Source organism: Ceratotherium simum, chromosome 39 (genome assembly GCF_057802395.1).
Source record: "Ceratotherium simum simum isolate JZ-2026a chromosome 39, ASM5780239v1, whole genome shotgun sequence".
NCBI classification, from domain to species: domain Eukaryota; kingdom Metazoa; phylum Chordata; class Mammalia; order Perissodactyla; family Rhinocerotidae; genus Ceratotherium; species Ceratotherium simum.
The window spans coordinates 16,254,465-16,282,435 of record NC_141938.1 but is presented as its reverse complement, the minus strand read 5'-3'; the positions used below and the strand labels follow the sequence as shown (position 1 = coordinate 16,282,435).

Sequence of the window (27,971 nt, the reverse complement as noted above, 5' to 3'; positions counted from 1 at the left end):
CCCTGCGGCGCGGGGGGCGCGCGGGGTTCAGGCCCGGCGGGGGCGCGGGGAGGGCGCACTGGCGGCGGGAGGCGGCCGGCAGGAGGCGCGCGCGGGCCGGCGCGGGCGGGGAGGCGCGGGGCGGGGAGCCGAGCGCAGGAGAAACGCGGCGGGGGCGACGCGCGCGCCCAGCCCACCCCCCCGCGCCCGCCGCCGCCCGGACAATAAACAGCCGCGCGCGGGGCGATGCCCGAGCCGGTGCCGCCGCCCCCGCGCCGCGCAGCCCCGGCCGCCAGGCCTTAGCCCGCCGGGCCCCCCCGCCCGCGCGCCCCCGCCCCGCAGCGCGGACCCACCCGGACTCGGCGGGGAGATGGAGTGAGTAGGCGCGCTCGGGCGCGGGCGGGGGGCTCGGAGGGCGGGGGCCCCCACTCCCGTCCCGCATGAGGGGCGCCGCAGTCCCCGCGTGGAGAGGGAGGCGGCGAGGGGCTTCCGGGACCCCCAGCTCGACCGGGGAAGGACTGGGCTGGGCCGCGCCCGCCCGGAGGCCTCCCCCTCCCAGACCCGGCGGCCCACGCGCTGATGGGACTCGGGAGGCAGCCCGGGACGCCGGGAGGGGGAGGCCGAGTCTCCGCCCGCGCCCCCTGCGCTGGTCTCGGCCACCTGTGGGCCCCCGAGTGGGCGCCCCGGGGTGATGGGGCGACCCCTCCTATTGCACCGGCCGGCCTGGAGCTCACCCCACCCCCGTTCCCAGCCTGAGCTCGCCGCTCCCTACGCCCTGGACGCGCGCACCGGCCAGTCCTCTTCCCGCCAGGCCGCCCTCCGCAGGGGCCTCCAGGGCCGTCCAGAGCCCCTGCTCCGGCCACGGTCCAGCCGCCAGATGTTGTCCCGAGTCACCGCCGGAGGAAGGGGGCTTCCCTCCCGGCTTCCGGGTCTGGGATGGGAGACCGGAGGGAGGTCCCGGCGCTGTCCAACGGGGGACCTGGGGTCTGATCCCCCTCCCAGGGACGGTGCCCCCAACATGGGGCCCCAAATGGTGTAGCCAAGTCCGGGGGCCGGGTGCCAATGGAGTGGGCGGCTGGGTCTGTGTGGGGTTAGGGGAGCTGGTGGGCAGCAAGGGTTCCTGCACGAGCAGGTGCCACAGTGAGTGTGCACGGTCGTTCTAGATACAGGGTCCCCTCTTCCGGGGCCTCACAGCCCCCCATGCCCCCACTCCCACAGGTGGGCACAGGGAGGCTGTGGGTGTGTGGACGTGGGCAGTGGGTTGGCAAGTGGGAGTCTGGGGTCCCGGCAGCCGACCCACTGTGCCAGAGCTGGTGGCCGCCCCTCGCTGGGCCAGGTCCCCACCGTGGCCCGAGGCCTGGACACGGAGGTCCGGCTGGCTCCCCTGCCCTTCCCACTGGGTGTGTTTTCTGAGCTGACAACTTTCCTCCGGGGATCCACCCGTGACGCACCACGCCCTCCCCGGGAAGGTGACGCCCGCTGTCCTCTGCTTTTGAAAACCCAGACAAAGGCCCGGCCGCTCCCCCACCCGCCCCGGGAGCCCAGCCAGGGGCTCAGGGGAGCCAGGGCCCAGACTTGTCTGCACCGCGTTCCCCCCACTTGTTTATCTGCTCTGCTCCCAGGCCCAAGGGGAGCCTCTGGGCCTCCTGACAGCAGGCCCCGGGCAGGGTGTGGCCGTGGGGAAGGGGCTGCCTCTGGGCAGGGGGGATGAGGAGTGGGAAGCCAGGAAGACGCCCACCCAGAGCGAGGAAAGAAGGGATATTCTGGTTGGAGCTATTGTTTTCTTCCCCGCCACCCCTTTCATTCTCAGGGGGGGGCTCTGAGGCCCAGAGAGGGGCAGTTGCTGTCCCAGGGTCACACAGCACAGGGAGGGCCCACGGGCACCCATTAGGTGGATCACTGGCTTTTCCGGGTGCAGATGTGGGACACGGACTTGGTGGTTCCTGGCCCAAGTAGCCCTGAGAAGAAAGCTCTGTCCCCAGAGCTTGGGTGGATGACGGGCAGGGAGAGGCCCCCTCTGGTGCCGTCCCGGCGTGAACACCTGCCCCCCGCTCATCGCCCTTTTCCTCTAGGGCAGAGCCCACTCCAGGGCCGGGGCCTCGCTCCCCTCCTTCCGTTTCCATGGAGTTTGCCACCAGAGTCGCGGGAGATGGTGGCAGCCCACGGGGGTGCTGGGAAGTTTCTTTTAAAAATACGTTTAAGAGTGTGACAAAATTTCCTTAATTTAAAGATTAAGCTAATCTTCGTGAATTTAAGAATTTAAGGGTTTAGCAAAAACTGGTGAGTAAGTAACCAGCGAGGCCGTGGGGGAGTTGGGTGACGCTGCAGAGGGGGACAAGGATGGGGGATGGAGGATGATGAGACACTGGGGGGACACTCATGCTCAGGGAGGATTTGCTGTGTGACTCCGGGGACCTCCGAGTCTGGCTGGGAGAATAAGGAAACTTTAGGTGGGAGCGGCCATTCTCAGATGCCCAGACCCTGTCCTGGGTGAGGCCGAGGCTGGGACCCTGGGACCCTGGGATGGGAGCAGGGGAGCAGAGTGGGGGTCGGCGCAGGGGAGCAGAGTGGGGGTCGGGATCTTCCCAGTCTTTTCGCCCCCAGGCCCAGACATTTCCAGGGAGAAAGTCTCCATTGGGGCACTTGCTAATCTCCCTTTTTAATGAGAGCAGAGCTGGTTAAGAGGCTACAGTAGCTAGTGATAATTGAATTTAATAACAAGCTTTTGTTTTTATTGTATCTATTTTTTTGAAACTATTTCTCCGCTGCCCGCAGCAGTGGCTTCTGGTTTTCAGTCTTGGTAACAATGTAACGATTCCTTCTAACACGGCTCTGGTTTTAAGTGAGTGGATCTGAAGGGAGGGAACGTGCTGATAGCGCTGGAGGTGGTGGAGGAACAGGGAAAGGGGGCTCGAGAAGTCTGAGCGTCACTTATGCAAGTAACAGTCACTTAGTGAGCACTTGCTGTATACGGCGCCCCGTTCTGAGTGCTTTTTCTCTGTGAACTCGCTTGTCCCTACAGCAGCCTGGTGAGGTGGGGAAACTGAGGCACAGAGAGGGGACATGACATGCCCAAGGCCAGACAGCTGGAAAGGGCGGGGCTGGGATTTGCTCCTGGCGGTTCTCTCAGCCACCAGGGTGGGGCGTGGAGGTCTTGTACCTTCCTGTGTCCCAGGTGCTGTGGTCTGGGGGGCTCCGAGGTGTCCTGACGTCAGCTTTTCACCCCTCTTTGTCTAGTGGGCCACACAGAAGGTGGCCTTGGCCGTGGTCTGGACCCCCTGGGGGCATCTGCCCTGCATTGACTCCCAGGGAGCCCTCCATGACTGCTGGTCTGGCAGTGGGGCATGGAGAGGGGGTCCTGAGTCCCCATGAGACTTTGAGTGTGTCCCTGTCTGTCACCTTCTCATCTGGTGACAGGGACACGAGCCCACCCAGACCCCTCCTGGGCAGGGCACAACTAGGGGAGGGGTGGGTGCTGCCCGACTTGGACCCGTGAGTACCACACACAGAGCTTCTGCCCCATCCTATGGTGAGGCCCGTCCTCAAGGGTCTCAGATTTTGACGCTGGGAATTGGTTGATGATCTTAAAAAAGTCACATCACCTTTTTCGAGTCTGGAATCCTGTTTTCTTCCATCCAGGAAGCCTGTCGTCTGTTCATTTAAAAAACACTCCCATCTGATGGTGGGAGCCCCATGCAGGATCCAATGGGTCCAGGGGAGCCCCTGGAGGGTCTTCCTGCAGGTGCAGGTGAGGTTTCGTGGTCCATCCCATCACAGACCTTTTCTGTGAGAGATGTTTAAGGGTTTACTCAGGCAGGCAGAAGGGCGCGCCTGGTGGAGAGACGGGCCTGTGCAAAGGCCCGGAGGTGGAAAAGCGTCGGGAGAAGGGAGCACTGTTTGGTTTGTGCTCGTGGGGCTGGGTCCTGTTGGGCCTGGGGAGCCGTGGGTGGTGTCTGAGCAGGAGAGGAGCGAGGGCCGACCCTGGGCACTGGCAAGAGGCTCTGGGAGCAGAGATGCCAGACCAGGGAGGAGCCAGCCAGGGTTCAGCACAGACAGGGGCCATGGAGGGGGGCCTTGAAGAGCTGGAGAGAAGAGCCAGAGCCAGGGAGGGGGCAGGACCCAGGGTCTGGGTGGGCGTAGACCTGACTTCAGAGCTTTGGGGTGGTCACAGCTGCCCACAGGGACGGGATGGGCCGGTCAGGTCCCTGGATGCACGGGGAGGCCGGAGGGTGCCTGGGCTGTGCCGCACAGGGGTCTCCCGGCAGATGGGTGGCTGGGCGAGGTCTTGGTGTGTGAGGGCCTGAAGTTGGGGGGGGGGGTGGCTGTCTCCTGTCCCAAGGGCTCAGAGCAGGAGTTCAGAGATGTCAGATCCCGTGCCTGGGACGGTCTGCATTGGGCTGGAAGTCAGGACGGGGAGCCCAGGCCAGGCCTTGTGGTTGCGGGTGAGGCAGAGCCAGGGCAGGCTGGGCGGGACTCCCTGCATGGACGGAAGCAGGACGGGGGACAGGGCCGGGCCTAGTGAGCAGAGGGCGTGGGGGCGGGGGCAGCAATGCGGGGGCTTCAGGCTGTGTGAGGGGTGGGGCCTTCTAGTAACACTGGTCAGGGAGCCAGCAGGTGAAGCCCCGGTTGGTTTGTGTTCAAATCCTTCTGACAGAGCAGGGTCCCCGGGCTGGGCCAGCTGGACCTCACAATGCCCTACGGGGTGGGCAGGACCCAGCTCTGGCCCCAGCCCGGCCCGGCCCGTGGAGAGGGGGCCAGCGTTTCTGTTGTCCACGTGTGTGTTTATTCTGATTAGCTTTATGGAGACATAATTCACCCACCACACAATCCACCCCTTTAAAGTGCACAAGTCAGTGGTTTTCAGTGCATTCACAGAGTTGTGCAGCCAGCACCACAGTCTAGTTCCGGAACATTCCATCTCCCCAAATAAACCCCGTTTCATCAACAGTCACCCCTCATACCCTCCTCCAGCCCCTGACAACCATGAACCCGCTTTCTGTCTGTGGATGCGCCTGTTCTGGACATTTCACATCAATGGAATCACACACCGTATGTCCTTCTGTGTCTGGTTCTCTCACTGATCGTCGTGTGTTCAGGGTCCATCCACGGTGTGTCAGGGCCTCACTCCTCTTCATGGCTGCGTCATATTCCAGTGTGTGGGTGGACACGCTGTGTGGATCTGTTCATCCTTGGTGGACACTTGGGGGTCTTATATATGAATTTGTACAGTCGCCCCGAGGTGCTTGGGGCTCATCCCTTGTCCTCAGTCGGATGTGTGCGCCCTAGTCCTGGTTTAGATCAATGTGAGCTGAGGCCTCGTGTTTCTTTAAAAAGAAGAAAGGCGAAGTGGTCGGAGGACAGGTGCTTGGTATGGCAGGAAGCGGGGGCAGCCTTGGGTGGGGCCTCCTCTGAAGATGGAAAGACCCTAATTGACTCGCTGGTCCAGTGAGCATTCATTGAGTACCTGCTGTGTACTGGGTGCTGAGGACGTGGCGGGGACAAAAAGAGACAGTTACTGTCCTCGTGGGGAATAAGAAATACAATAAGTGAAATGATCCGGGTGTCACGTGGTGCTGAGGGCTGGAGGGTGTTTGGGGTGAAACTTAATTAGGGAGGTCAGAGGAGGCCTAGATGAGGAGGTGACATCGGAAGAAAGACCTGAGGGAGCTAGCGAGGCTGTGGAGACCTGGGAGAGAGCACACCAGGCGGGGGGCACAGCCAGTGCAAAGGCCCTGGGGTGGAACGTTTGGGGACTGGGGCCAGAGCAGGGTGAGGGGTGGGAGGGACCCTGGGTCTGGGGGGCCTGTCTCCGCAGCTGGATCTGCCTCAGGACCCTGCTTGCCTGGGGCTGGAGGAAGCCTCTGCCCATGGTGCCACGATCCGTGCCCCACTGCCCCTCGTGTCCTGGGCCCCCCGGGCAGGGTCCAGCTCCTCCCCTCCCCAGCCCCGGTTAATAGGCAACACATTTGCTCCTGTGGGTCCGTGGCCTCCTCTGACCTCCGTCTCCACCGAGGAGGGGATGCCTCTCTGCCCTGAACCTTCTAGAAAGCCCAGGCCTCGGGGACTGTTAATCGCACTGTGACAGTACTGGTGGCAGGGGGTGGGGGGGGCACCTGTGCCCAGCGTTGAGGGCTGGAGGAGGAGAATTCCTTCCCGGTGAGGGGAGGAGACCTAGGAGGGCTTCCTGGAAGAGGCAGCTGGGCCGGCGCTGAGCTGGGAGGGGGAGGAGGGAGGGGAAGGCTGGAGACTGAGAGGGAGGTTTACTGGGGTGACCCGCTGCGGGAGGGCTGGAGCGGGGAAGGTGCTGGATCCGGGAGACGGAGCCCCCCAGGGAGCCGGGAACCAGCGGGTGGAACGGGGACCCGCCCCGACTCCATCCCCGCCCAACGGGCTCCCTGCTACCCCCCCCCACCCGCGTGACTCCCACCCCAAGGGCCAGAGTCAGCTGTTTCCTTTCAATTAGCGCAGGAATGTTCGGCGCTGGGCTCCGCGCCTGCCTGGGCTGGGACCCCCTCATCCCGGCTGGAGCTGCCCGGGGCGGGAGCTCTGGAGGGACAAGCGCGGACCCCACCCCTCCGCCCCCGTCCTGCCCGCTGGGTGACCTTGGGCTGGTTGCGTAACCTCTCTGGGCTTTTAAGAAATAAACGCCCCACCAGGCCGAGGCCCCTGCGGGGCTCGCGGCGTTGGGCCCCATTAGCTCATCTCCTGCAGCCCCGATTATCTCGCGCTCGCGCAGCCGAGTCCCGAGCCGCCCACCTCGCGGCTCGAGCCCGGCATCCGCTCCGAGCGCCGTAAAAAGAATCGCGCGGAGGGTGGGCGTCCGGGCCGAGGGCGTGTCCCTGCGGGGCGGCCAGCTGTGGCCCATCGCCCAGCGAGCCAGGGGAGGCTCAGAGACGCGGGTGACTGGCCTGGGGTCACACAGCCAGCGGGGGCGGCTCTGACCCCTCCGCAGGCCTTGGAGCAGAAACTCTGCTTCTCGGCCCAGCGTGTAAGATCTTTTGTGATCTGGCCCCTGGTTTCCTGACTGAGCGTGAGTGAGCGTGTCAATCACCCCGTGGACCCTCCCTCCCCCTCCCCCGCCAGACCTCGGGGAGACCCCGCGCTCCGGGGCCGTCCGCCTGGGTCCGGGTCCCAGCGTCACCGTTGAGCAGCTTCCATTCATTGATAAAACGGGCGCAGTCACCCCACGTGCCTCGCAGGACCATCCCGAGGAGGGACGCTCAGCCGACGCCGCGGTTCGCAGACCCCGCTCCTCCCCAGCCTCAATTTCCCCTCCTGTAGCGCGGCCCGTGGAAGGCGGTGAGCGCGGGGGCAGCTGTTCTTATTTCATGGCCGTTTCATGAGGGTTCTGTGGGCCTACTTTGTTTTGTTTTTCGGATTTATGACGTTGAGCGTTATCTCGGCTCGATCTTGGCTCCCTCGCGCCAGGGGCGGGTCCAGACCCTTCCCGAGAGGAGCCCGTCCCCGTCCCCGGGTGGGCGCCCCTGAGACCAGCAGCGGGGGCGGGGTAGACGCCCTGACCCCTCGGCGTCCCCATCTCCAGGCAGCCCCTGAGGCCCGGGATGGGAAGCCCCCCAGCCCCCCAGCCCCCCAGCTCCGGGCTGGGGGCGGGAGATGCTCGGCGCCGGCCCCACCCCCGCGTGCCGGCCGCGTTGCCATGGGGACGGCGCGGTTGCCTGGGCGACCGCCTCCCGCGGGCCCCGCCATCCATCACCCGAGGCGGTGGCGCCCGGGGCGGGGCGGCTCGGGCCCCCAGGCCTGGGGAGGGGCGCGCGCCCTGCGCCCCTCGGGCTGTGACAGGGACGCGGATGGGGAGGGACGGAAATTCTCTTCCTGGGCCCCGCGCCTCTCCTCGCTGTGCCCGCCTGACCTTCCCCTGCCCTGGCTGGTCCCGGCGGGGACAGGCCGCCCTAGCGAGGACACTGCCCGCCTTGTCTCCAGCCTGGCGGGCTGACCACACAGGGTCCCTGTGTCCGGCCTGCATGGCCACCTGCCCGCAGGAGTGGGGACCTGGCAGCCGGCGGCCGGCTGTTTCCTCTGCACCGGTGGCCCTGGTGCCCTGGGGTCTCTGCTGTGTGTGTCCCCTCCTCCAGCTCTGCTTCCTTCCTGCGCGGGTCCGTGCAGGCCGCATTAGAGCTGGGAACAGGGAAGGCGTGGGATGAGGCCCACGCTGGGCAGTTGCCAGCTCTGCCACTTCCTAGCTGTGTGACTTTGGGCAAGTGACTTGCCCCCTCTGGGCCTCCGTTTCTAGCCATAGGAAGAGCTTACCAGGCAGAGGGAACGGCCGGTGCAAAGGCCACAAGGTAGGAATGAGCTTGGTGCAGCTGAGGCGCAGCCAGAGGGTCCTGGTGGCTGGAACAGAGAGAGCGAGAGGAAGTGCAGAGAAGTGGATGGGGGCTGGGCTACGCCGGCCTCGTGGTTTCTTTAAAGGGGTGATGGGAAACACAGAGACTTGAGAGCAGGAGAGTGACAGGGTCTGATTCTCGTTTTGAGAAGCTGGCTCTGGTTGTGGGGTGGAGAGAGGGCTGTCAGGGGCCAGGGAGGTGGTGGGCTGATGGTAGAAGCCTGGGCTGGGGTCAGGGGGAATGTGGGGTTTGCAGGAAGTGAGGGGATGGGCCTACGTGGGGAGCATACGGGGTGGCACTGTGCCTGCATCACGAAGGGCAATCGGGCAGACCCAGAACTCTAGCTGATCTGGCCATTCAGTGTATCCCAGCCAGATAGCTGGATCAAGCCTTTCCTGAACTCTGCCCACCTGAGCCCAGCCTCCCGGAGGAAGGAGAGAGGGGAGCCGCAGAGGGTGTGGCTGATGCTGCTGAGCCCCTGGGAGCCACAGCGGGGGCAGATGCTGCCAGCAGGAAGGGAAGAGCAGGGCGGGGTTGCCTGACCGGGGCGTGGGAGCCACATGACTTCACAGGTCTCAGGGAGGCCAGGAAACTTAACCTGAGCGGGGTGGGTGGATGGGGCCCGGCAGCCCGGGGTTGGTCTGACCGCGAGCAGCCTCCTGGGTGGTGGCAGGGCTCTGGCTCTGGCTCTGGCTCGGGGTGGACCCAGCGCTGTGTGACCTTGGGCCTCTGTTTCCCTTCTGAGCCACAGGGGGAGGGAGCACGTAACAGGAGGGTTTAGAGACGGGCGTCCCCTCCAGCTGTTTGCGGGGACGGGAAACTGAGGCCCAGAGGGGCGGAGGATCTTCGGAGGCCACCAGGTGGCTCCTGATCCCAGGCCAGGGATGTGGGGTGGCCGTGGACCCAGCAGACGGTCTGTAATTTCAGTCCCTGTGAAGATAAGGGGCTCGGGGTGGCTGGGGGGCAGCTGGGGGGGTCTGGCTCCCTGGCTCAGAGCCCCCCCGCCCCGCCTCCAGCCTGTCCGTCCCTCCCCAAGTGGCCGTAGGGGGCGTTGGGGTTTGGGGCAGAGAATGGGGAGGCACCCCCACCCTGCGTTGTCACAACAGCCGTGGAGGCAGGAGGTTGTCACCAGGCCCACCGCAGGCGTGGTCCAGGGCTTTGCTGGTCTGAGCATCTAACTGACGCCTACTGTGTACAGCTTCAAGGGACCCAGTGAGAGACGGGAGGGAGGGGTCTGGTGTGGGGGCTCCTACCCCGCCTGCCAGGTAGGGAGGGGGCACGGGGCGGCAGGACATGCCCTCCGGGTCCTGAGCCTCCTGCCGCCTCCGCGGAAGGCCCGACCCTGACAGCATGAAGCCCTGTCCCTTTGAGTGTTTCTGGCAACACTGACATTTATCCAGCTCCTACTGCATACCAGTGTGAGGCTAAGACCGCACTGGATGGGCTCTCAGAAAGCAGTGACTGGATGAGAAAGGGAGTCGGGTTGAATCCCAGCTTTGCTACTTTGCTCTGTGTCCTTGGGAGGCCCACAGCCCTCTCTGGGCCTTTGGGCTCCTGGGAGACTCTGGGGGAGGTTGGTGTGAGTAGCACGAGAAGGCCCAGGACAGCGTCGTCAACTTTGCAGGCCCGAGGGTTGGGAGGTGGGGCTGGCGGGTCCTTCGTCCTCTGTGTATCCTTCCCGGTCTGGAGAAGAGGTGCTTGGGGGGCAGAGGGCGGGGGGCTGTCCTAATCAGGCTCCCAGGCGGTCAAGGGGGTGATACGGCTCTTCCTGAAAACTCCTCTTCAGCCTTTGCTTTCCGGCGAACTCCTATGCATCCTTCACGGCCCAGCCTCAGTGCCCTCTCCTCCCCAAACCTCCTTTCCTGGGTCTCTAGACAGCCTCACCCCTCCCGTCCCTTGGCCCTGCCCTGAGGGGTGGCAGGAGGGTCTGTTGGGAGAATTAATGAGATAGTAAGGCTGGATGGAGAGGGCGGTGTGGCCTTGGGGGCAGGGAAGGGCCCCACTTTACAGAAGGGAAACCCAGGACACAAAATCGCCTTGCCGAGGTCACCTAGCGGGAAGCCGCAGGGCGGGGATTTGAACCCTGGTGGGGTAGACCCCAGCTTGACCTTGTCTGTCCCCCCAGGGTCCTGGTGGCAGAGACCACGTCCCAGCAGGAACGACTCCAGGCCATCGCAGTGAGTTCCTCCCCGCCCCTCGGACGGCGTGGCCAGTTGGGGGAGGATGGGGGCATGGGGTCTTGGGTCCCCCCACCCGGCCCAGGGCCCCTGGGACTCAGAACCAGGGGGTGGCGAGGGGCGAATGCTTTCTGGGAAATTGAGTGTCTGGTGGCTCTTCCCCACAGCTGAGAATGAGAGACCCCTGTGTCCTTAGAGTGTGGGCTCTCGGACCCTCTGCAGGGGGAAACTGAGGCCGGCACGCACTAGAACCCCACCCTCACTGTGCTAACGGGCTCTGTGGGTGGAGCCCCCACCCCGGGAGCCCCCTGGTCGTGTGTCCCCTTCAAACCAAGGCCGGGGGAGGGGACGGGGGCCCGGCCTGGTGGGTCTGGTGGGGTTTGAGCCCCCCGTGTGGTCCTGACCCGTCCGTCCGTCCGTCAGGAGAAGCGGAAGAGGCAGGCGGAGATGGAGAACAAGCGGCGGCAGCTGGAGGATGCCCGGAGGCAGCTGCAGCACCTGAAGGTTCCAGCCGGACACGGGGGCGCCCCCGATCTGACCCCGGCCCCGAGCCCGACCTCAGTCCCAGCCTCAACCCCGACCCTGATCATGAGCCAACCCCGACCTGACCCCAGCCTCAACCCCGACCCCGACCTGACCCCAGCCTCACCCCTGACCCCGACCTGACCCCAGCCTCAACCCCGACCTGACCCCAGCCTCAACCCCGACCCCAACCTGACCCTGACCTGACCCTGACCTGACCCTGAGCCCGAGCCCAACCTCAATCCCAGCCTCAACCCCGACCTGACCCCAGCCTCACCCCCGACCCCGACCTGACCCCAGCCTCACCCCTGACCCCGACCTGACCCCAGCCTTACCCCTGACCCCGACCTGACCCCAGCCTCACCCCTGACCCCGACCTGACCCCGACCTGACCTGACCCTGAGCCCGAGCCCAACCTCAATCCCAGCCTCAACCCTGAGCTCGTCCCTGACCCTGATCATGACCCAACCCCCACCCTGACCCCAGCCTCAACCCTGACCCCGACCTGACCCCGACCCCGATGCTGCTCTGACCCTGGTCCCTCCACCCCTAGTCCAAGGCGCTGCGGGAGCGCTGGCTGCTGGAGGGGACGCCGTCCTCGGCGTCGGAGGGGGACGAGGCCCTGCGGAGGCAGATGCAGGAGGATGAGCAGAGAGCACGGCTCCTGGAGGAGTCCGTCTCCAGGTGGGGCCCGCGTGGTCTGGGGGGCGCCCGAGGGGGTCCTAGAGCCCTGCCCCCCTGTCCCTCCTCGTGCTTCTATGGGGCTGATGGGACCGAACGAGCTTTAACGGGGGGCGCCGGCGGGTGTGAACGATAACTGGGCGAGAGGTGACACGGGCAGCGGGGACAGAGGGCCCCGTGACCTTTCCTCCCCGACACCCCGGCCGAGCAGGTGCGTGAGGGATGTGAGCCGGGTGGCTCCCGAGTCTCTGCGGATGGGAGTTGCCGGTAGCGGCCCCCCCGGGGCCTCCTGGCGGCCGCCCAGCTGGCCAGCTCCTCCCGCCGGACGCCCGGTGCTGATGGAGGACGGACGGACGATGGAGGCCGTGGAGGCCGGCAGCTGGGCCCGCAGGAAGCGGGGGAGGGGCAGGCAGGGAGAGTGACCGTCCCCCGGGGCTGGGACAAAAGGCCGGGAGTTTCCGGGCGGGCGGGAGGCCCAGCTCTGCTCAGCGGCAGGGTCCGGGCGGAGGGAAGTGACGGCCTGAATTCCAGGTGTGCACTTGGCCGCAGAGAGGCCCGGAGGCGTGAGGCCGGCCTGGGTCCCGGAGCGCACGGCCCCCGCCCCCCGTGGGGACCTCGGGACCTCGTCCTGGTGTGTTTGGCTTGGAAGGGGGCATTTTTCTCTCCGGGCCTGTGAACCGGGAGGCTGGAATCTCCTTGTGCATCTTGATTCCAACAGACATTACGCACCGACTGTGTGCCTGCAGGAGCTGGGGGCTCAGATGGAGGCAGGTCTGCGGGGAGACGGTCGGGACTGACCACGCAGGGGGCACAGGCGGGTGGGAATTACCAGCCATCAAGGCTGAATGAGGGGGGCTTCTCTTCATCCTCCTGCCGGGGGCAGCTCTGGGGAGGGGTGCCCGGATGGGGGGCCTCGTTTGATCCCTACTGTGTGTCCTGCCCACGTCGAGTGCTCTTGGGGGTCCTGGCGTTCTTCCGGGGCCCCCCACCCTTCGGTGGCCCCAGTGCCCACATTTTGCTGGCTCGCTGCCCCCCCCCGGCACCTCCTCGGGGAAGCCCCCCAGGCCACCCTCGGCTACATCCAGCCTGCCAACATGAGCTTGCTTTGTTGGGGGGCCGCAGACTCACCCCCGTCTGTCCTAACCCTTCAAGGGGAGTGTCCCCTGCGGTGCAGCGTGCCCCGGACGCCCGCAGCCCCGAGCCTCAGGCGGGCACCGGCCGGGGTGGGATTTCGTCCGCTGGTGACGTTTTCCCTGGGGTTGTGTGGACCATCGTCTCCTAAAACTTGGAAAGTGACGCAGTTTTTCCAGTTTCCCTGGAGAGAGAACGCTTCCCGTAAAAACAAACCTATTTGAGTGTAAGAGCAGAGGGTGGGTGGAGGCGGCCAGGCGGGACACAGTGGCCGGCGGTAAAGGGACCCCCATGCCCTCCCCAGGCTGGAGAAGGAGATCGAGGCACTAGAGAACGCAGACGCGCTCCCGACGGCCGCCCGGGAGAACGCGGCGGCCCCCAGCCCGGCCCGCGCCCCGGCCCCAAGCCCGGCCCCAGAGGAGGGGAAGGCGGAGGTGATGGTGAATTCCCAGCAGGTAAGGAGGGGCCGGGTCCCCGCAGCCCCAGAGCCGGGCCCCACCCCTCAGCGTCCCCATGGCCGCAGATCCCAGCCCAGACGTTAGAGCCGGCACTTGCATCCGAATCCCAGCCCGCCGCCTCCCAGCCCAGTGACCCACCACGTGGCTCGGCTCTCCAGGCCTCAGTTTCCCCACCTGTGTGAGCAGCTGCGTGCTGGGGACGTCCACGGGGGTTAAATGGATCCGTGGACGACGGGCACCTGACACGAGACCTGACACGTGGGGAGCTTCCCACGACCCCACCCTCTTGTTATGGTGGTTTCTTGAGCTCGTTTCCAGCCTCACCCGGCTGAACCTCATGGCCGCCCTTGAGGGTGGGAACGGTGTCTCCGTTTGATGGAAGACAAAAACTGAGGCCCAGAGAGGTTGAGCTGCTGGCTCCAGGCCACACAGCTGAGGAGTAGTCTTCACTGGACTCGGCCGTGACTCGAGGGTCTGGTGTCTACCCCAGGCCCTGATGACCAGGAACCCTGGCCCCCAAGCTCATGGTCGCCACAATGTGTTAACGCAGATTCAGGAGGCTCCCAGCCACGTTTGTTGTGTCCAGGGCTCAAGGGGCCTGTGGGACACGCCTCTCATCCCCCTGCCCATCCTTGTGCCCCCCCATGACCTGCAGTGGGGAGACGGCCCCCACCTGGGGGCAGGGCCCTCGGAAGGCCAGCGTCCTGCTGTGTGTCCGGGTCCCCCCGACGGCTCCTCTGGTACCATCTGCAGGACCCCAGCAGACCTGCCCTCACTGCTCGCTCAGGCCTGGTTGGGGCAGACAGGAGGCTGTGGACCAGAGCCCGGGCCTCACAGAGCTCCCGTGGGGGGGTACATGGACGTGTGCACACAGAGGGGGTGGTGGGGATGCCCAGGGCACTGTGCAGTCCTCAAGGAGGCATCTGACTTATGGGACGGCTGGGCAGGCTGGGAGGTGGGTTTTGAAGGTTGAGTAGGAGTTCTCCAGGTGCACATGGGAGATGAGAGGGGCCCTTCAGTGAGGTTGACTGAGCACAGACCGTGTGCTGGTGTGGTCCCTGCCTTCACGATGCCCACATCCTGGGGGACACAGGGACACTGGCTGGGTAAATGATATAGTAGCTTGAGGGACAGCGACATGTTGAGGGGGGACCACCTTGGATTGGGAGTCAAGTCGCTGAGCGAGGAGCCAGCCAAGTGGAAATCCGGGAAAAGCCTTCCGGGTGGAGGGGACATAGCACACAAAGGCCCTGGGACAGGAACGAGTTGGAGGAACAGCGAGGAGGCTGGCCAGACGGGGAGGAAGGAGAGGCCGGGGGGGCAGGGGTCTGCTGACAGCCCTGGACGTCAGCAAGAAGGGCTAGACTTGCTCTGGGAGCACTGGGCGCCACAGGAGGCCCTGAGCAGGGCGGGGGCAAGTCTGGCTGTCACAGGCTAGGACGGGGCGGGGGGACCCACCGGGAGGAGATGGCACCTGCGATGGGGTCACCGCTGCCCCGGGCCCTCCCCAGGCTCCAGCGCCCTCGGGTGGGCACGGTCAGTGGGAGGGGACGCTGGCCCCCCTGACCCCTCTGTTCTCTCTTGCAGACCCCGGTGGGCACGCCCAAAGGTAGGCTTCTGGGAGGGACGGGCGGGGCCTTGGCGCCCTCTGGTGGCCAGAGCGGGGATGGCGGGCGTGGGGAGTTGCCTGAAGGGTAACATTGTTGCTAATAAGGAAGAAAGTAGCAACAATGACTCCTCCTTGTTACTTTCTCTTTGTTACTTTCTCCTTGAGCCTGCCCAGTGTCCTCGCGTGTCACTTGATTTTCACAACATCCCTGGGGGGGCTTCTGCAGCCCCGCCCCCCGTTACAGCTGGGGAAACTGAGGCTTGGGATGGCACCTGGCTGAGGTCTTGCCCGAGTGCCCAGGCTCGGGGTCCGTCCCTGTCCTCTGGGGGCTGCCAGGCCTCGGCCGCCTCTGCCCCACGCCCAGCTGCTCGGAGCTCCTGGGCCTCCGGGTTTTCATGTCTGTGAAGTGGGGTCTGGGGGGGGCGGGAAATCAGGGTCCCGGCCGCTCTGGGGATTGGGCGCCAGCCATTAAAAGGACGAGGGTCCCAGGCGCACAGGTGTGGGAGACTGCCGGCCCGGAAAACAGGAAAAAAAACAAGTCTGGGGGCCGGCCCGGTGGCGCAGCGGTTAAGTGCGCGTGCTCTGCTTAGTGGCCCAGGGTTCGCAGGTTCGGATCCCCAGCATGGACGATGCACCGCTAGTCAAGCCACGCTGTGGCCACGTCCCATATAAAGTGGAGGAAGATGGGCACGGATGTTAGCCCAGGGCCAGTCTTCGTCACAGAAAAAAAAAAAAGAAAGAAAGAAAAAAAACAAGTCTGAACTCTGGGACCCGTTTTATGCCCCTCCCCCAAAAAGTATTAGAGGTCGATAATATACACGTTTGCAAATATTTCTCACCTATATATGACATTTAAATATATACATTTAGCTGTAAATGTACGGGTTTATGAAATCTATTATTAAGTATATTAAATTTAGTATAAATTAGGGGCCAGCCCTGTGGCGTACCAGTTAAGTGCACACGCTCCGCTACCGGCTGCCTGGGTTCCGATCCCCGGCGCGCACCGACGCACCGCTTGTCAGGCCATGCTGTGGCGGCGTCCCATATAAAGTGGAGGAAGATGGGCACAGATGTTAGCTCAGAGCCGGTCTTCCTCAGCAAAAAGAGGAGGGTTGGCATGGATGTTAGCTCAGGGCTGATCCTCCTCACAAAATAAATAAATAAATAAATACAAAATTTAATATAAATTATGTTTTTAAAATGCAGATTAAACTTGTCTATTTCTGCAACGGAAGCCTGGCAGCAGAGCGGCCAGCCTGGCTGGGATGCAGAAGTGTCTGTGGCCTGATTTGCGTGTGTTAATTATTTATAGGGAGAGTGTCTCCTTGTCTTACCGTGGAATTAAAAATTAATAATTAAATAAAATCCTCGCAGGCCTCTCAGGGATTTTGTGAAAAGCATTGGGGCCAAGAGACGGGAAATGGATTGTGGGGCCAACTGTGTTTTCTCTTTGGGGGAGGGGTGTCCTTGTGTGTTCGAGGGGTCCGGGCATCTGCGGGGTGTCTGGGGGTCTGTGTGATCTCTCCTCTGACCCTGTCTCTCTCTCCACCCTCCGCCGGCCGCGCAGAGAAGCGCATCTCCCACACGCCCGTGAGGACGCTCGAAGGCTCCACCATGATGAAGGCAGGTGGGTCGGTCCCCAGGCTCGGGCCATGTCCAGCCACTGTCCTGGGCCTGGGGGGACAGGGCGAGGTCACATGCCCTGTGCCCTCAGCAGGGGCCGTGGTCATGGGGTGGCGGCTGGACCGAAGTCGTGCTGTGGGCCTGGGGTGGGGCCCGGGCACCCCTCTGCTTTGGCTCCTCGTCCCACGCTGGCCCAGCTTCCCTGAGAAGACGGGTCCCCCGCATGGCGGCTCTAACCCGACACCCCCCGTGGCTTCCACCGCCTTAGCCTCGCTGCCCGCTCCCGGCCCCATGCGGGCGGCGCACACGCTCGCTGCATATCCTGCTCCCCTCCTCAGCTGCCTCGGGTGAGGGAGTGAGTGCCCCGTCCCTGGAGGTCACCAAGCCGGGTCTCGGGCATTTCTGTGCTTCTAGGAAGCAGGGAGACGGGGTTAGTGCTAGGTGTTCTCTGAGGTCAGGGGTCAAATCCCTGCTGACAACTGGGCCTCGAGCCTCCGCCCGCCGGAAGGGCGAGATTGGAGTGACCTCATGGCACAAAGCCGAGACTGAGTGATGACAAGTCCTAACAAAGAGCAGGCCTTATCGCTGCTGCCGCTGTTGCTGGAGAGAGGGAGGAAGGCCCAAAACCGAGGGGGGAGGCGAGGGCCGTCTCAGGCGGGGTGGCCAAACGGGGAGGCCCAGGGTCTCTGGCATGTCCAGGGGGCGTTTCCCAGAGGCGAGGTGCTTCAGGGCCTCTGTGCCGGTTACACCAGCCCCAGCAGCACCGAGGCCACATCCCCCACTTGTCCCCTCAGCCGGTGACCTCGTGCAGTGCACGACCTGCCCAGCTGTGCAGGGTCAGCCCTGGAGGGAGATGTCTGGAGGTGGGGGTGTCAGGCTGGGTAGGGACGTGGGATTAAATAACACTCGTTCATTCATTCAAGTGCTTGTTGAGCCGGGCATGAGGGCCGCAGCCTGGGGGAGCCGACGTCCTGACGGGGCGACAGCCTGTGCAGTTAACTTATGGAGAAAATGAGGCAGAGAATGCGGAGCTGGAGGGGGGGACAGTTTTAATGAGATGGCTCAGGGGAGGCCTGAGTTAGGAGGTGATGTTTGAGCAAAGACCCAAAGGAAGTGAGGGAGCAGGGAGTGCAGACACCTAGGGGAGGGTGTTCAGGCGGAGGGCACAGCGCGTGCAAAGGCCCTGAGGCTGGACTGTGCCTGGCTGGTTGGAGGAGCAGTGGGGAGGCTGTGATGGTCAGAGCAAAGTGAGGGGCAGAGTGAGGAGGGGACGGAAGGGACAGGGCGGCCGCGCAGGGCCCCGCGGGGCGAGGGGAGATGGGCTGCCCCCCCGAGGGACGTGGGAGCCACGCCAGGTGGTGGGCAGTGCAGGGACGGCGACTCGGTGCCGATGGCACCCTCTGGCGGCCGCGGGGAGAACAGACCGAGGGCGGCGCCGGAGACCCTGGTGAGGAGGGGAGGGCGCTGGTCCGGGGGGACAGTGGGGGAATGGTGGGGGGAGGGATGGTGGGGAGGGATGGTGGGGGAGGGACGCTGGTCCCCCTCCCTGGATGGTGGGCTGCAAAGGGCCAAGCAGTGGGCAGGTTGCGGATGTTCTGAGGGCAGAACTCGTAGGATCTGCAGATGGACAGACCTGGGGAGAGAGGGAGACAGAGGAGGGAGAAGGGGGACGTCCCTGTGAGAAATGGGGGGACCCAGGAGGGGCAGGTGCAGGGACAGATCGGGAGCGGGTCTGGGACGTGGTGACTCGGGGGCTCCCACAGGGCGGCGTGGAGGAGGGGGTGGGATCCTAGAATTCGGGGCGAGGCCCTGGAGGCCGGGTCAGCGCCTGGGGGCCGCTGGTAGGATCTGTCTCCCGTGTGGTTCCGTGGTGGTGATTTCTACGGGGCAGGCGGGACGCGGCTCCTAACTGTGGCCTCGCGGGCGACGGCGTGCATTTATTTCCAGGAGGACTTGTGCGTTCTGCACGGGACATAGATGAGGGTGAGTTCAGTCGACTGGAAAGAGACAGAGGCGCAGATTGGCAGGTGCACAGACAGGCCCGGCTGGGGTCCGGCGGGAGTGCGAGTCTCGGCCGTGACCGTGGACGAGGCACGGCCTCCCCTGCTCTGAGGACACGGGACAGTTTAGGGCTTTCCAGACGGGGCGGGACGGCAGGGGTGGGCCTCGAAGGCCAAGCAAGGGGTTCAGAGCTGCCCGGGGGCTGCTGCGCGGGGCGCCTGCTGCTCGGCTCTGCGCTGCCGGCTCCCTCCCTGGCTTGGCTGCGCCCGGGGGGCGCGGGGCGGGCGGCGGGTGACCCGTCCATCTCGTGCCAGCCATGTACTCCGTGGAGATCACGGTGGAGAAGGACAAGGTGACAGGGGAGACCCGAGTGCTGTCCAGCACCACCTCGCTCCCCCGGGAGCTGCTCCCCCAGGGCATCAAGGTGTACGAGGACGAGACCAAAGGTACGCGACCCCGCCCCGCCCCGACCCTTCCGCGCCAGAGCTGACCGGATGCCGTGGCCCGATCCTCCTTCCCTCCGGGACCTGCCTTGAAGCCTGGCAGGTCCCAGGTGGGATTCCTCCGGCCAGCCTTTTGAGTCCCGACCTCACAAATAATCGGTTTAATTAGTTACTGTTGTGATCAAGGCTACAAAAAACTCCAGAGATGCAGAGGGGGGCGTGAGAGGGTCTAGCGGGGCGGGGAGGGGCCGGATGAGCAGGAGCCCATGGGATACACCGCGAGGTGCAGGGGACAGGGCACTCAGCAGAGGCCACAGCACGTGCAAAGGCCCTGAGATGGGAGGAGTTTGCTGGGCTGGAGGAACTGAGAGGAGCCTGCGGGGCCAGCGAGGAGTGGAGGGAGGTGATGGGACCAGGGAGCAGGGGTGTCGCGATGATTTCCGGTGTGGTTTTTGGGGTTCCCTCTGGTGGCCAGGAGGGGAATGGACTATGGGGGATACCCGCAAGGAAGCTGGGAACCCAGGGGGCGTCCAGTCTCTCTTTCTTCCTTGATATAGCTCACATACCTTAAAATGTACTTTTTTCTTTTGACTACGGAAAACTTTTATTTAGACTGTGCAATCCATCGGTATCGAGGGAGCAGTTTCATAAACATTTAGGCATTTAAATTTATCTACTTTGGGCCTGACCTCTAGGATGGTATATAAGTGACCTTGGGGAGGGGGAAATTCTAGGCAACTCAGTGTATGATTCAGGGGTTTTGGTGTCTTCACCATGTTGTACACCCTCACTGTCTAGTTCTAGAACATTTTTGTTCCCCAAAAAGTAACCCCGTCCCCATCAGCAGTCACTCCCCACCCCCTCCCCAGCCCCTGACAACCACGAACCCACTTTCTGTCTGTGGATGGGCCTGTTCTGGACATTTCACATCAGTGGAATCACACACCGTGTGTCCTTCTGTGTCCGGTTCTCTCACTGAGCGTCGTGTGTTCAAGGTCCATCCACGTTCATATTTTATAGACAAATAAGATTCCATTGTCTGTACGCACCACATTGTGTTTACCCATTCTCAGTTGATGGGCGTTTGGGTTTTTTTCCACCCTTTGGTTTATAATGCCATATAAGTTTTTGTGTGGGCGTATGTTTTCATTCCTCTTGGGCAACACCCAGGAGTGGAATCGCTGGGTGAGAGGGTAACTCTGTTTAACCTTCTGAGGACCTGCTGGAGTGTTTTTTGCAGCAGCCGCACCATTTGACTTTCCCACCAGCCGTGCGTGAGGGTTCCAGTTTCTCCGCATCCTCGACGCTTGTTATCGTCCACTTTATTGTTATTAATGTTATAGCCGTCCTGGTGGATGTGAAGTGGTGTCTAACTGTGGTTTCCCACAGCCTCATGTTCTTGAGGTTGTTGGGGGAAGAGGGAGAATCCCCCTCTGCCCTTTCCCTTAAGGTTCTTCTGGCTGGCCAAATAATTAACAAGACAGGTTAGCAGGAGAAAATAATACCCAGCTTAAGAACATGTGTACATGGGAGAAAGCAGGGACACTGCGTTTCTCAACACAATAGCAGAAATTCTCGTCTTAAATACCATCTTCAGCTAAAGATAAAGGAGGATGTTGGGGGTGGGGGATGTCAGTTACAGGAGATTACCACTAAAGCACAGTAAACAGGAGTAAGGTTATTATGCAGATTTAAGGCCTCACCTTCCACACTGATAAATTTCTAGAAATGAGGTCATCTCCCCTCTTCCCAATACAGAGAGGGAGACACCTTTACAAATGGAGATTTCCCTTATAAATGTAAATGTCTGTCTGGCAACTCCTCGCAGGGCCATCCAGAGAATGTGGCCAGAGAGACAGAACTTCTGATAAGATGGGGTTGTTGGTGCCTTTCCTATTATAACATCTATTTTACGTTATATTACAGCCCTCAGATAGAAGATCTGTTCCAGGAAGGAGTTACTATGTCAAATTCTTTAGGCAGTTAGTGGGGGAGGTCAAATGTCCATCAGAGAAAACAATCAAGGTAAAGAGATAGATTTCAGGGTGGCCAGATCCTGATCTCCCACAAGGTTGTTTAGGTTGTTTAAAGGGGTCCCATCGCAGCCCCGCTCTGCCGTGGTCGGGGGCGTCGGCCTGGGGGATGCCAGCTCCAGCTCTCACCAGCTGTGTGGTCCTGGCAGATCCTCTCAGAGGGCCCTCAGCTCGGCCACTCCGCCCAGCCTGGCCCAGCCCCTGGGAATCTGGGACCTGCCAGGCTGGACTCTGGTTGCTTAGCAATGGGAAGGTGATCCATTTCCATGGCGACGGAGGGCTCAGATTCCTATCTTGGGAAATACTCCCTGGAATCTTTGTGACAGGGACACACCCCACCCTCTGGGCCTCCCGCCCAGAGTCACTGCCAGGCCTTGAAGAGTGGATGCCCCTCCCTGGGGCTTTGGAAACTGAGAGTAGAAAGCACTTTTCTTCTGGCCAGGAGCCAGGAACAGAACCCTGACCCTTGGCCTGGGAGGAAGCGAGTCCCAGGGCGCCCAGAGTGTCCCTCCCTGCTCCCCAGGCAGCCAGCAGCTGTCTTTCTAGAAGGAGTTTGCCCAGCTGTTATCTGCAGCTGGCCTCAGACCATGGCTGGGCCTCCTCCCGGGTGCTGAAGTCTGGTCCTTAGAGACCACAGCACGGCTCAGAAAATGACAGGTCAGAGAGACCCGGATGGGGAATGCTGGAGAGATTTGGAAAATACATTTAACAAAATTGATTGCACGTATAAAACTCTGCCCAATGGAGAGTGCACGTTCTTTTCAAACACAGGTAGAGCGTTTCCAGAAAGTGACCATGTCCTGGGCTGCTCAGGGGGTTGTAAGGACTGTTACAGAGTTTTTATGTTAGGCTGTGTGTTCCCGGACCACAGCCCCCCACACCCTGAAATTTAAACACACCCTTCTAAATAAATCTTGGCTTAAAGAGGCAATCAATCAGAATGGGAATTATAAGCTATTTACACTTGAAAAGAGAAGGACACAATGTAATCCAGGGGATGCAGCCAAAGCAGAACTCAGGGGAAAATGTATAGCCTTTGAGGCGTTTATTAGGAAACAAAAAATATTGAATGAATGAACTAAACTTTAATTCAAAATCAACCCTAGCAACCCAAGGAAGGAAGAAATCTGGATCCCTCTGAGTCCTCGTGTGAGGGAAACAGGCCTAGACTGGGAGAAAGAGCAGGGTCCAGCTGTGTGACCGTGGGCTAGTTACTTCCGTTCTCTGAGCTTCACCATCCTTGCAATGGCAAAAAACACCTGCTTTGCAAGGTGATCTCACTGAAGTCAGTCACCTGGGGAATATGGAAATGCTTCAAAAATGCAAGACAGTAAAATCCTAGTTCATTCAATTCGTGTCTTTCTTGGTTTCTAACAAATGCTTTAGTGGCTATGACTTTTCCTCTGTGCACCAAATTGGCTGCATCCACAGATCCCAATAGGGAGCTTGACTCTCAGTGGTTCTAAGTGTGTAATTTACTTTATGATTTCCTCGTTGGCCTGGAGGGTGGCTTGCAGCCTTGCCAGGCTGCCTTCCTGTCCGAGAACCAGCTCACTCACCGTCTCTCTCTCCCTGCCCCTGCCAGTGGTCCATGCTGTGGACGGCACTGCCATGAATGGGATCCACCCGCTGAGCTCCTCCGAGGTGGACGAACTCATCCACAAGGCAGACGAGGTCACGCTGAGTGAGGCAGGGTCTACAGCTGGGGCAGTGGAAACCCAGGGGGTTTTAGAGGAGGCCGTGCGGACCACGCCCTCCAGGCGGGAGATCACCGGAGTGCAGGCGCAGCCAGGCGAGGCCACCTCGGGCCCCCCGGGCATCCAGCCTGGCCAGGAGCCCCCCGTGACCATGATCTTCATGGGCTACCAGAACGTGGAGGACGAGGCTGAGACCCAGAAGGTGTTGGGGCTGCAGGACACCATCACAGCAGAGCTGGTGGTCATCGAGGATGTAGCCGAGCCCAAGGAGCCTGCCCCGCCCAACGGCAGCGCCGCCGAGCCCCCAGCCACTGCGGGCTCCAGGGAAGAGAATCAGGTGGGGCCCGAGGCCCCCACCAGTGGCTCCCAGGACCTCGACATGAAGAAGCAGCGTTGTAAATGCTGCTCCATCATGTGAGCCGCCCGGCCCCCAGACCCCGGCCCCATCCTCAGTACCAGACACCCACGCCCAGCCCCCGGCGCCCGCCCACCCTCCACCCACAGCCACGGGCCCCTGGACACGCCGTGTTGTCACATGTTCCTTCTGAATCTTCTCTCACTGGAAAGAGAGGGACGGGGTCCCCCACCCCGTCAGCACCCCCGACAAGCCCCAAACCACTGAGCCGTGCACCTGGTTGGAGAGACACACGACAGACCCATTCTACCCGAATCGAGGACCCCTCGTGTCGCAGCAGCTCCACAGACGCGGCCCCACCCACAGCGTCCCGGCTGGTGTGATCCGGGCTCGGGGCAGCCCCAGGCCAGCCCGCCACCCTCTGGGCCTTCTGCCTGTGCCTTCCTGCCACCTCCAATGAGGTCCCCGAGGGGACGTCCTGTCAGAGAGAGACCCGGGAGCCACGGGGTCCGGGGGACCTGCTCTGTCCCCCCCCGCCCCTGGAAGCTGGTTCCTCAAGGTTTCCCAGCCGAAGCGCTGGCATCTGGGTCTCGGGCAGCGGGGTGAGGCTGTGCCTCTTTGGGGGACCTCAGTCGAGGTCTTGGATTGAGCTCGGGCCCCTCTGGACACCTCCAGCCCAATGGGTCCCACCCCGCATGCCCTCTCTGGGTGGAGCCTGGGACAGGGGGAGCCCTGGGGATACACCCCCCACCGGGGAGGGGTTTTGAACCCTGCACTGTCTTCTGGATGGGGCAGACGGGGGTCTCAGAGCTGCCCCTGCACAAGGCAGGGCCACGTGAGCCCCTTCTGGTCCCGAGCTCTTGCCCCCACTGGGCCCTCCTTCCTCCTGGTGCTAATTGGGGACCCTGAGGGGCTGCCCCCAGCCACCTCTCCAGCCTGCTGGGTCCAGGATCCTGGGTCCCCCCCACCACACCCCAGAGATCCGGCCCACCGCCGGCTTTGCAGGGCGTGTCATGTCTGGGCAGCAGAGGGGGACACACAGCCCGGGCTGGGGAGCTTTTCCAGGGTTGAAGCCAGAATACCCCCAATGGCACCCAGCCCAATGTGAGCCTGCCCCCCTCTTGCTAGGAGGGGTGAGGGGTGGGGTGCTGCCCTCTTGGGGGTGGCCGACACCCAGACATGCACTCACATCTCCTGGGTGCAGCCACACTCGTCCCCAGAGGCACATTCGCGCACGTGCTCACAGACCCTCTAACAGGCAGGATGAGGACAACCAGGCCCAATCTCGGCCCCTCCCCAGGGGCCTCCCGCCTGGTGCCCAGGCTACCCCCACCTCAGCGGGGCAGGTCCAGGGGCCACCTCAGACCACAGCCTGGGTCCCCATCCCAGCTCTGCCCCTCAGTGGCTGGGAGGAGAGGCCCTCCCCGAGGTGACCCTGGGCAGTGGCCGTGGAGCCCCCTCTCCATCCTCGAGTCCCCTGAGTCCTTGAGCTGTGAGCCACCGCCGCCCCCTCTGCTTTCGATGTGTGACGAGGCCCCGATGTTCTTGACTTTCCCGGAGAAGCAAATAAACAGTGTGAACGGCCCCAGGTCCCAGAGTTCTTGGACTTCACGGGGGTGGGGAGGGCGTGGCTGGCCAGGGGGTGTGGCCCCACCTGGGCCATAAAGGGAGGCCAGGCAGGGCCTGGGGAGCTGGCCTCTCCTGCCTGTGGACCCTGCACCCCTTGGGCTCACCCTGGTGCCGTGGGTGGGGGAGTTGGTGGAGTCCCACCTGCACCTGAGCACACCTGAACAGGTAAGGGGCAGCGCCCATGGTGGGACTCACTTCCTGTGTCCGGTGGAGCCCACCCCCCTCAGGCTGTGAGGCTGCCCTGTGCTGGGCTCACAGCCCCCCGTGGATGGGAGGGGCCCCCCAGACACCCCCTAGCTCTGCACAAAAGCTGGTCCCTGGGAAATGGTGGGGCCACAGGGGAGGAAGCATCTACAGGGGCTGCCACCCCCCTGCTTCCATCCCATTGTGTGATCCTGGAGAAGTCACTGCCCCTCTGGGCCTCGGTTTGCCCATCTGTGTGATGGGCTTCAGGAGCCAGAACAGTCAGGCCGTCATCTCCAAGGTGCCCCCAGCACGCTGGGCGGTCCCCTCTCTGCCCTTTTGGGGCCTCAGTTTCCCCGCATGAGCAATAGGCTGGTGAGTAGGGTGTGTGCATAAGGTAGGGGCTCAGGTTCAGATCTCAGCCCCACCCCCGATACTCGGCCCTCGGGTCTCGAAGCTTCCTGTGCCTCAGTTTCCATATCTGCAAGACGGGGGCTATGGGGTGATGGGAGGAGATGGGGAGGCCGTGCACCCCCGGTTTTGACAGACCTGGCACATGTTACACACTCAAGCTGTGATTCGGGGCTGGGTCCTTTATCCAGACCTGTCTTAAGTCCCCTCCTCTCGGGCAGCCTAGCCAGATTCAGGGCTGGGGGCCTATTTGATGGAAGAAGAGACTGAGGGGGCAGGCCCGGTGGCGCAAGCGGTTAAGTGAGCGTGCTCTGCTGTGGCAGCCCGGGCTTCACAGGTTCAGAGCCCAGGTGTGCATCGACGCACCGCTTGTCAGGCCATGCTGTGGCGGCATCCCATGTAAAGTAGAGGAAGATGGGCACGGATGTTAGCCCAGGGCCAATCCTCCTTGGCAAAAAAAAAAAAAAGAGGAGGATTGGCATTGGATGTTAGCTCAGGGCTGATCATCCCCACCGAAAAAACAAAACAAAACAAAAAGAAGCGACTGAGGTTCAGAGGCACCCCACAGTCAGCCAAGGGGCAGGTCAGGACAGAGCCCCAGACTGGGGGGTGGAGGCCTGATCCACTGTGTCCCTTCCCTATAGACTGACAGCTGGGCCCAGTGGCCCTGCGGGTTCTCTGCACCTCGACCAAGAATCGGGCAGGACAGCCGAGCGCCTGGCGGGACCTGCCGCCCGTCTCGAGCCCCAGCGGGGCCGGGCCTTGTCCATCTTGCCGCGTTTTCTGGCGCTTTTGACTTCCTCGTTAGGTCCTTTACGTCGAAGTGGCCTGGGGAATTCTCCCAGTTCTGTGGTGGCTCCACTTCATGGAGGAGGAAACAGAGGTTCAGAGAGATCAAGTGGGATTCGAACCCAAGGCCGGCCGAAACCCCCTGGGCGATCCAGGCTTGTCCCAGAAAGGGGATCTCGGGGGTGGGTAGCCCCAAAGGGTGGGCCAAGCCAGGTGACACGGTGAGGGTCTTGGACGCAGACTTCCCACCGAGAAACAGACGGCTGGTCCGTGACCTTGCTGTGTGACCCCGGGCAGGCGCTGTCCCCTCTCTGAGCACTGCTGAGAGGTGGCGGGAGAGCCAGACGGCAGCTGGGGGGGGTTTCGGGGTGAGTTCTGGTTGCACCGGGCTGGAAGCCCTGGCGCCCGCCCTCTGCCCTGCCCGGGTGTCGGGTGCCGTCTTTCTCTCTCCTGCTCTGGACTTTGTTTCCTGAGCCCGGGAGGGGCCGGGGAGGAGGGGTGCACCTGCTTCCCCTGGGTGGGGCCTGTCCCCTGGCAACCCGCGGGCAGGGCGGCGCCAGGAGGCCTCGGTGCCATCGCCGGAGCCGCAGCCGGGCCGGGAGGCTGCTGGGGGCCGGGAGCCGCGGGTGAGGCTGGCGGGGTTCCCGCGTAGGGGGTCAGTTCTCGGCGTGGGGGTTCGTGTGCCGGTGGGCACCGTCCGCTCACCTGTGGGGCCCTTGGGGAGCGGGGAGGGAGCCCCTCATCTGCACCCTGTCCCCCTCCGGGCCCTGCTGGGGTCTCAGGCTGGGGGGCTTCCTCTCGCTGTGCATCCTCAGGCTGGCTCTGACTTTGGGGCCTGTGTCCTTCCCGCCCCGTCCCCACCGGGGGAGCAGAGGCCTGTCCCTGATCCTTGCTGGGGCCTCGGTCCCGACTCTGGGCTTTGGGCCCCCAAGTCTAGGGACCTTGGGCCCTGGCCGTCCGAGGAAGGGGCCTGATCGGCAACCCCGTGACCAGAGGCCGGAGAGGCCCCCCCAGTGGTTCCAGGAACTCTGGAGGCTTCTGGGAAGATGCTTCTGAGTGCCAGCCAGAGCCTTGCTCGGGGGTCTCAGACAGCACACGACACCCCTACGGGGTCCCAGGCCCGGCTGGGGCGCATAGGAGGGGCGTGGGGCTGGACAGTCTCAGCGTGTGGGGGTGTGGGGACCAAGGCTCTGTCCAGCCCCTGGAGGGCAGCCCGGGTCCCTTGGGGCCGGGGTAGAGACTCAGACGTGTCCAGATGTGTCAAGGGTCAGGGGGACGGGCGGTAGCCCGAGTAACCCAAGGGGAACCCAGGAGGCCCTCCCTGCGGTGTGACCTACCCAGTCAGCCCCGGGCCCCTCCAGCAGGCCTTTGCCCCAAGGGCAGGAGGCCACTTGCAGATGACAAGGACACAGGTGTGTGGCACCGGGGGGCCATAAACCCAGTTTCACTTTGGTGTCTGCATGCTACAGGGCGGGGCTAGGAGGAGCAATCCAGGGGGCTTCCTGGAGGAGGAGGAGGAGGAGGGCTCAGGCTTCAGAACCAGTTGCTCTGCACTCACTGTGTGACCTCGGGGGAGCACCTTCCCCTCTCTGAGCCTCAGTTTCCTCCACTGTAAACTGGGTACAGGAATAGTCCCCTCGTCACAGGCTCTTAGGAGATGAGAATGAGATGCTGGTCCTCGGTCCTCGGTGCACGAGGAGCCATCTGGGAAGGCGAGAGGCTCTGGGGCTGTTACGGTGACTCGTTTGCTCAGAGCCTCCGAGGCCTCGAAGAGGGCGATTTTCCTTCTTGGGGTTTCTCCACGCCAGGCCCCCCACTCAGGCCCCTCCCCAGGCCCCCTGGGGAAGCAGCAGCACCCACGTTACAGACGGGGAGACTGAGGCTCTGCAAGAGGGCACGCCT

General features: G+C 63.0%; 1 protein-coding gene across 2 annotated transcripts; it reads left to right on the top strand.

Annotated features, from left to right (window-relative positions):
• The first annotated feature begins 174 nt into the window (after positions 1 to 174).
• Positions 175 to 24,641, top strand: PALM (paralemmin). Of its 2 annotated transcripts, XM_087425934.1 has the most exons (9): positions 175 to 354; positions 10,450 to 10,501; positions 10,925 to 11,005; positions 11,577 to 11,707; positions 13,140 to 13,290; positions 14,881 to 14,902; positions 16,473 to 16,532; positions 18,844 to 18,975; positions 22,591 to 24,641. In XM_087425934.1, the coding sequence occupies exons 1-9, from the start codon at positions 350 to 352 to the stop codon at positions 23,118 to 23,120; spliced, it is 1,164 nt and encodes a 387-aa protein (XP_087282060.1). In that variant the 5' UTR covers positions 175 to 349; the 3' UTR covers positions 23,121 to 24,641. The 2 variants fall into 2 exon arrangements, with proteins under 2 accessions (XP_087282060.1, XP_087282061.1); XM_087425935.1 differs by lacking the exon at positions 18,844 to 18,975.
• The last annotated feature ends 3,330 nt before the right edge of the window (positions 24,642 to 27,971 follow it).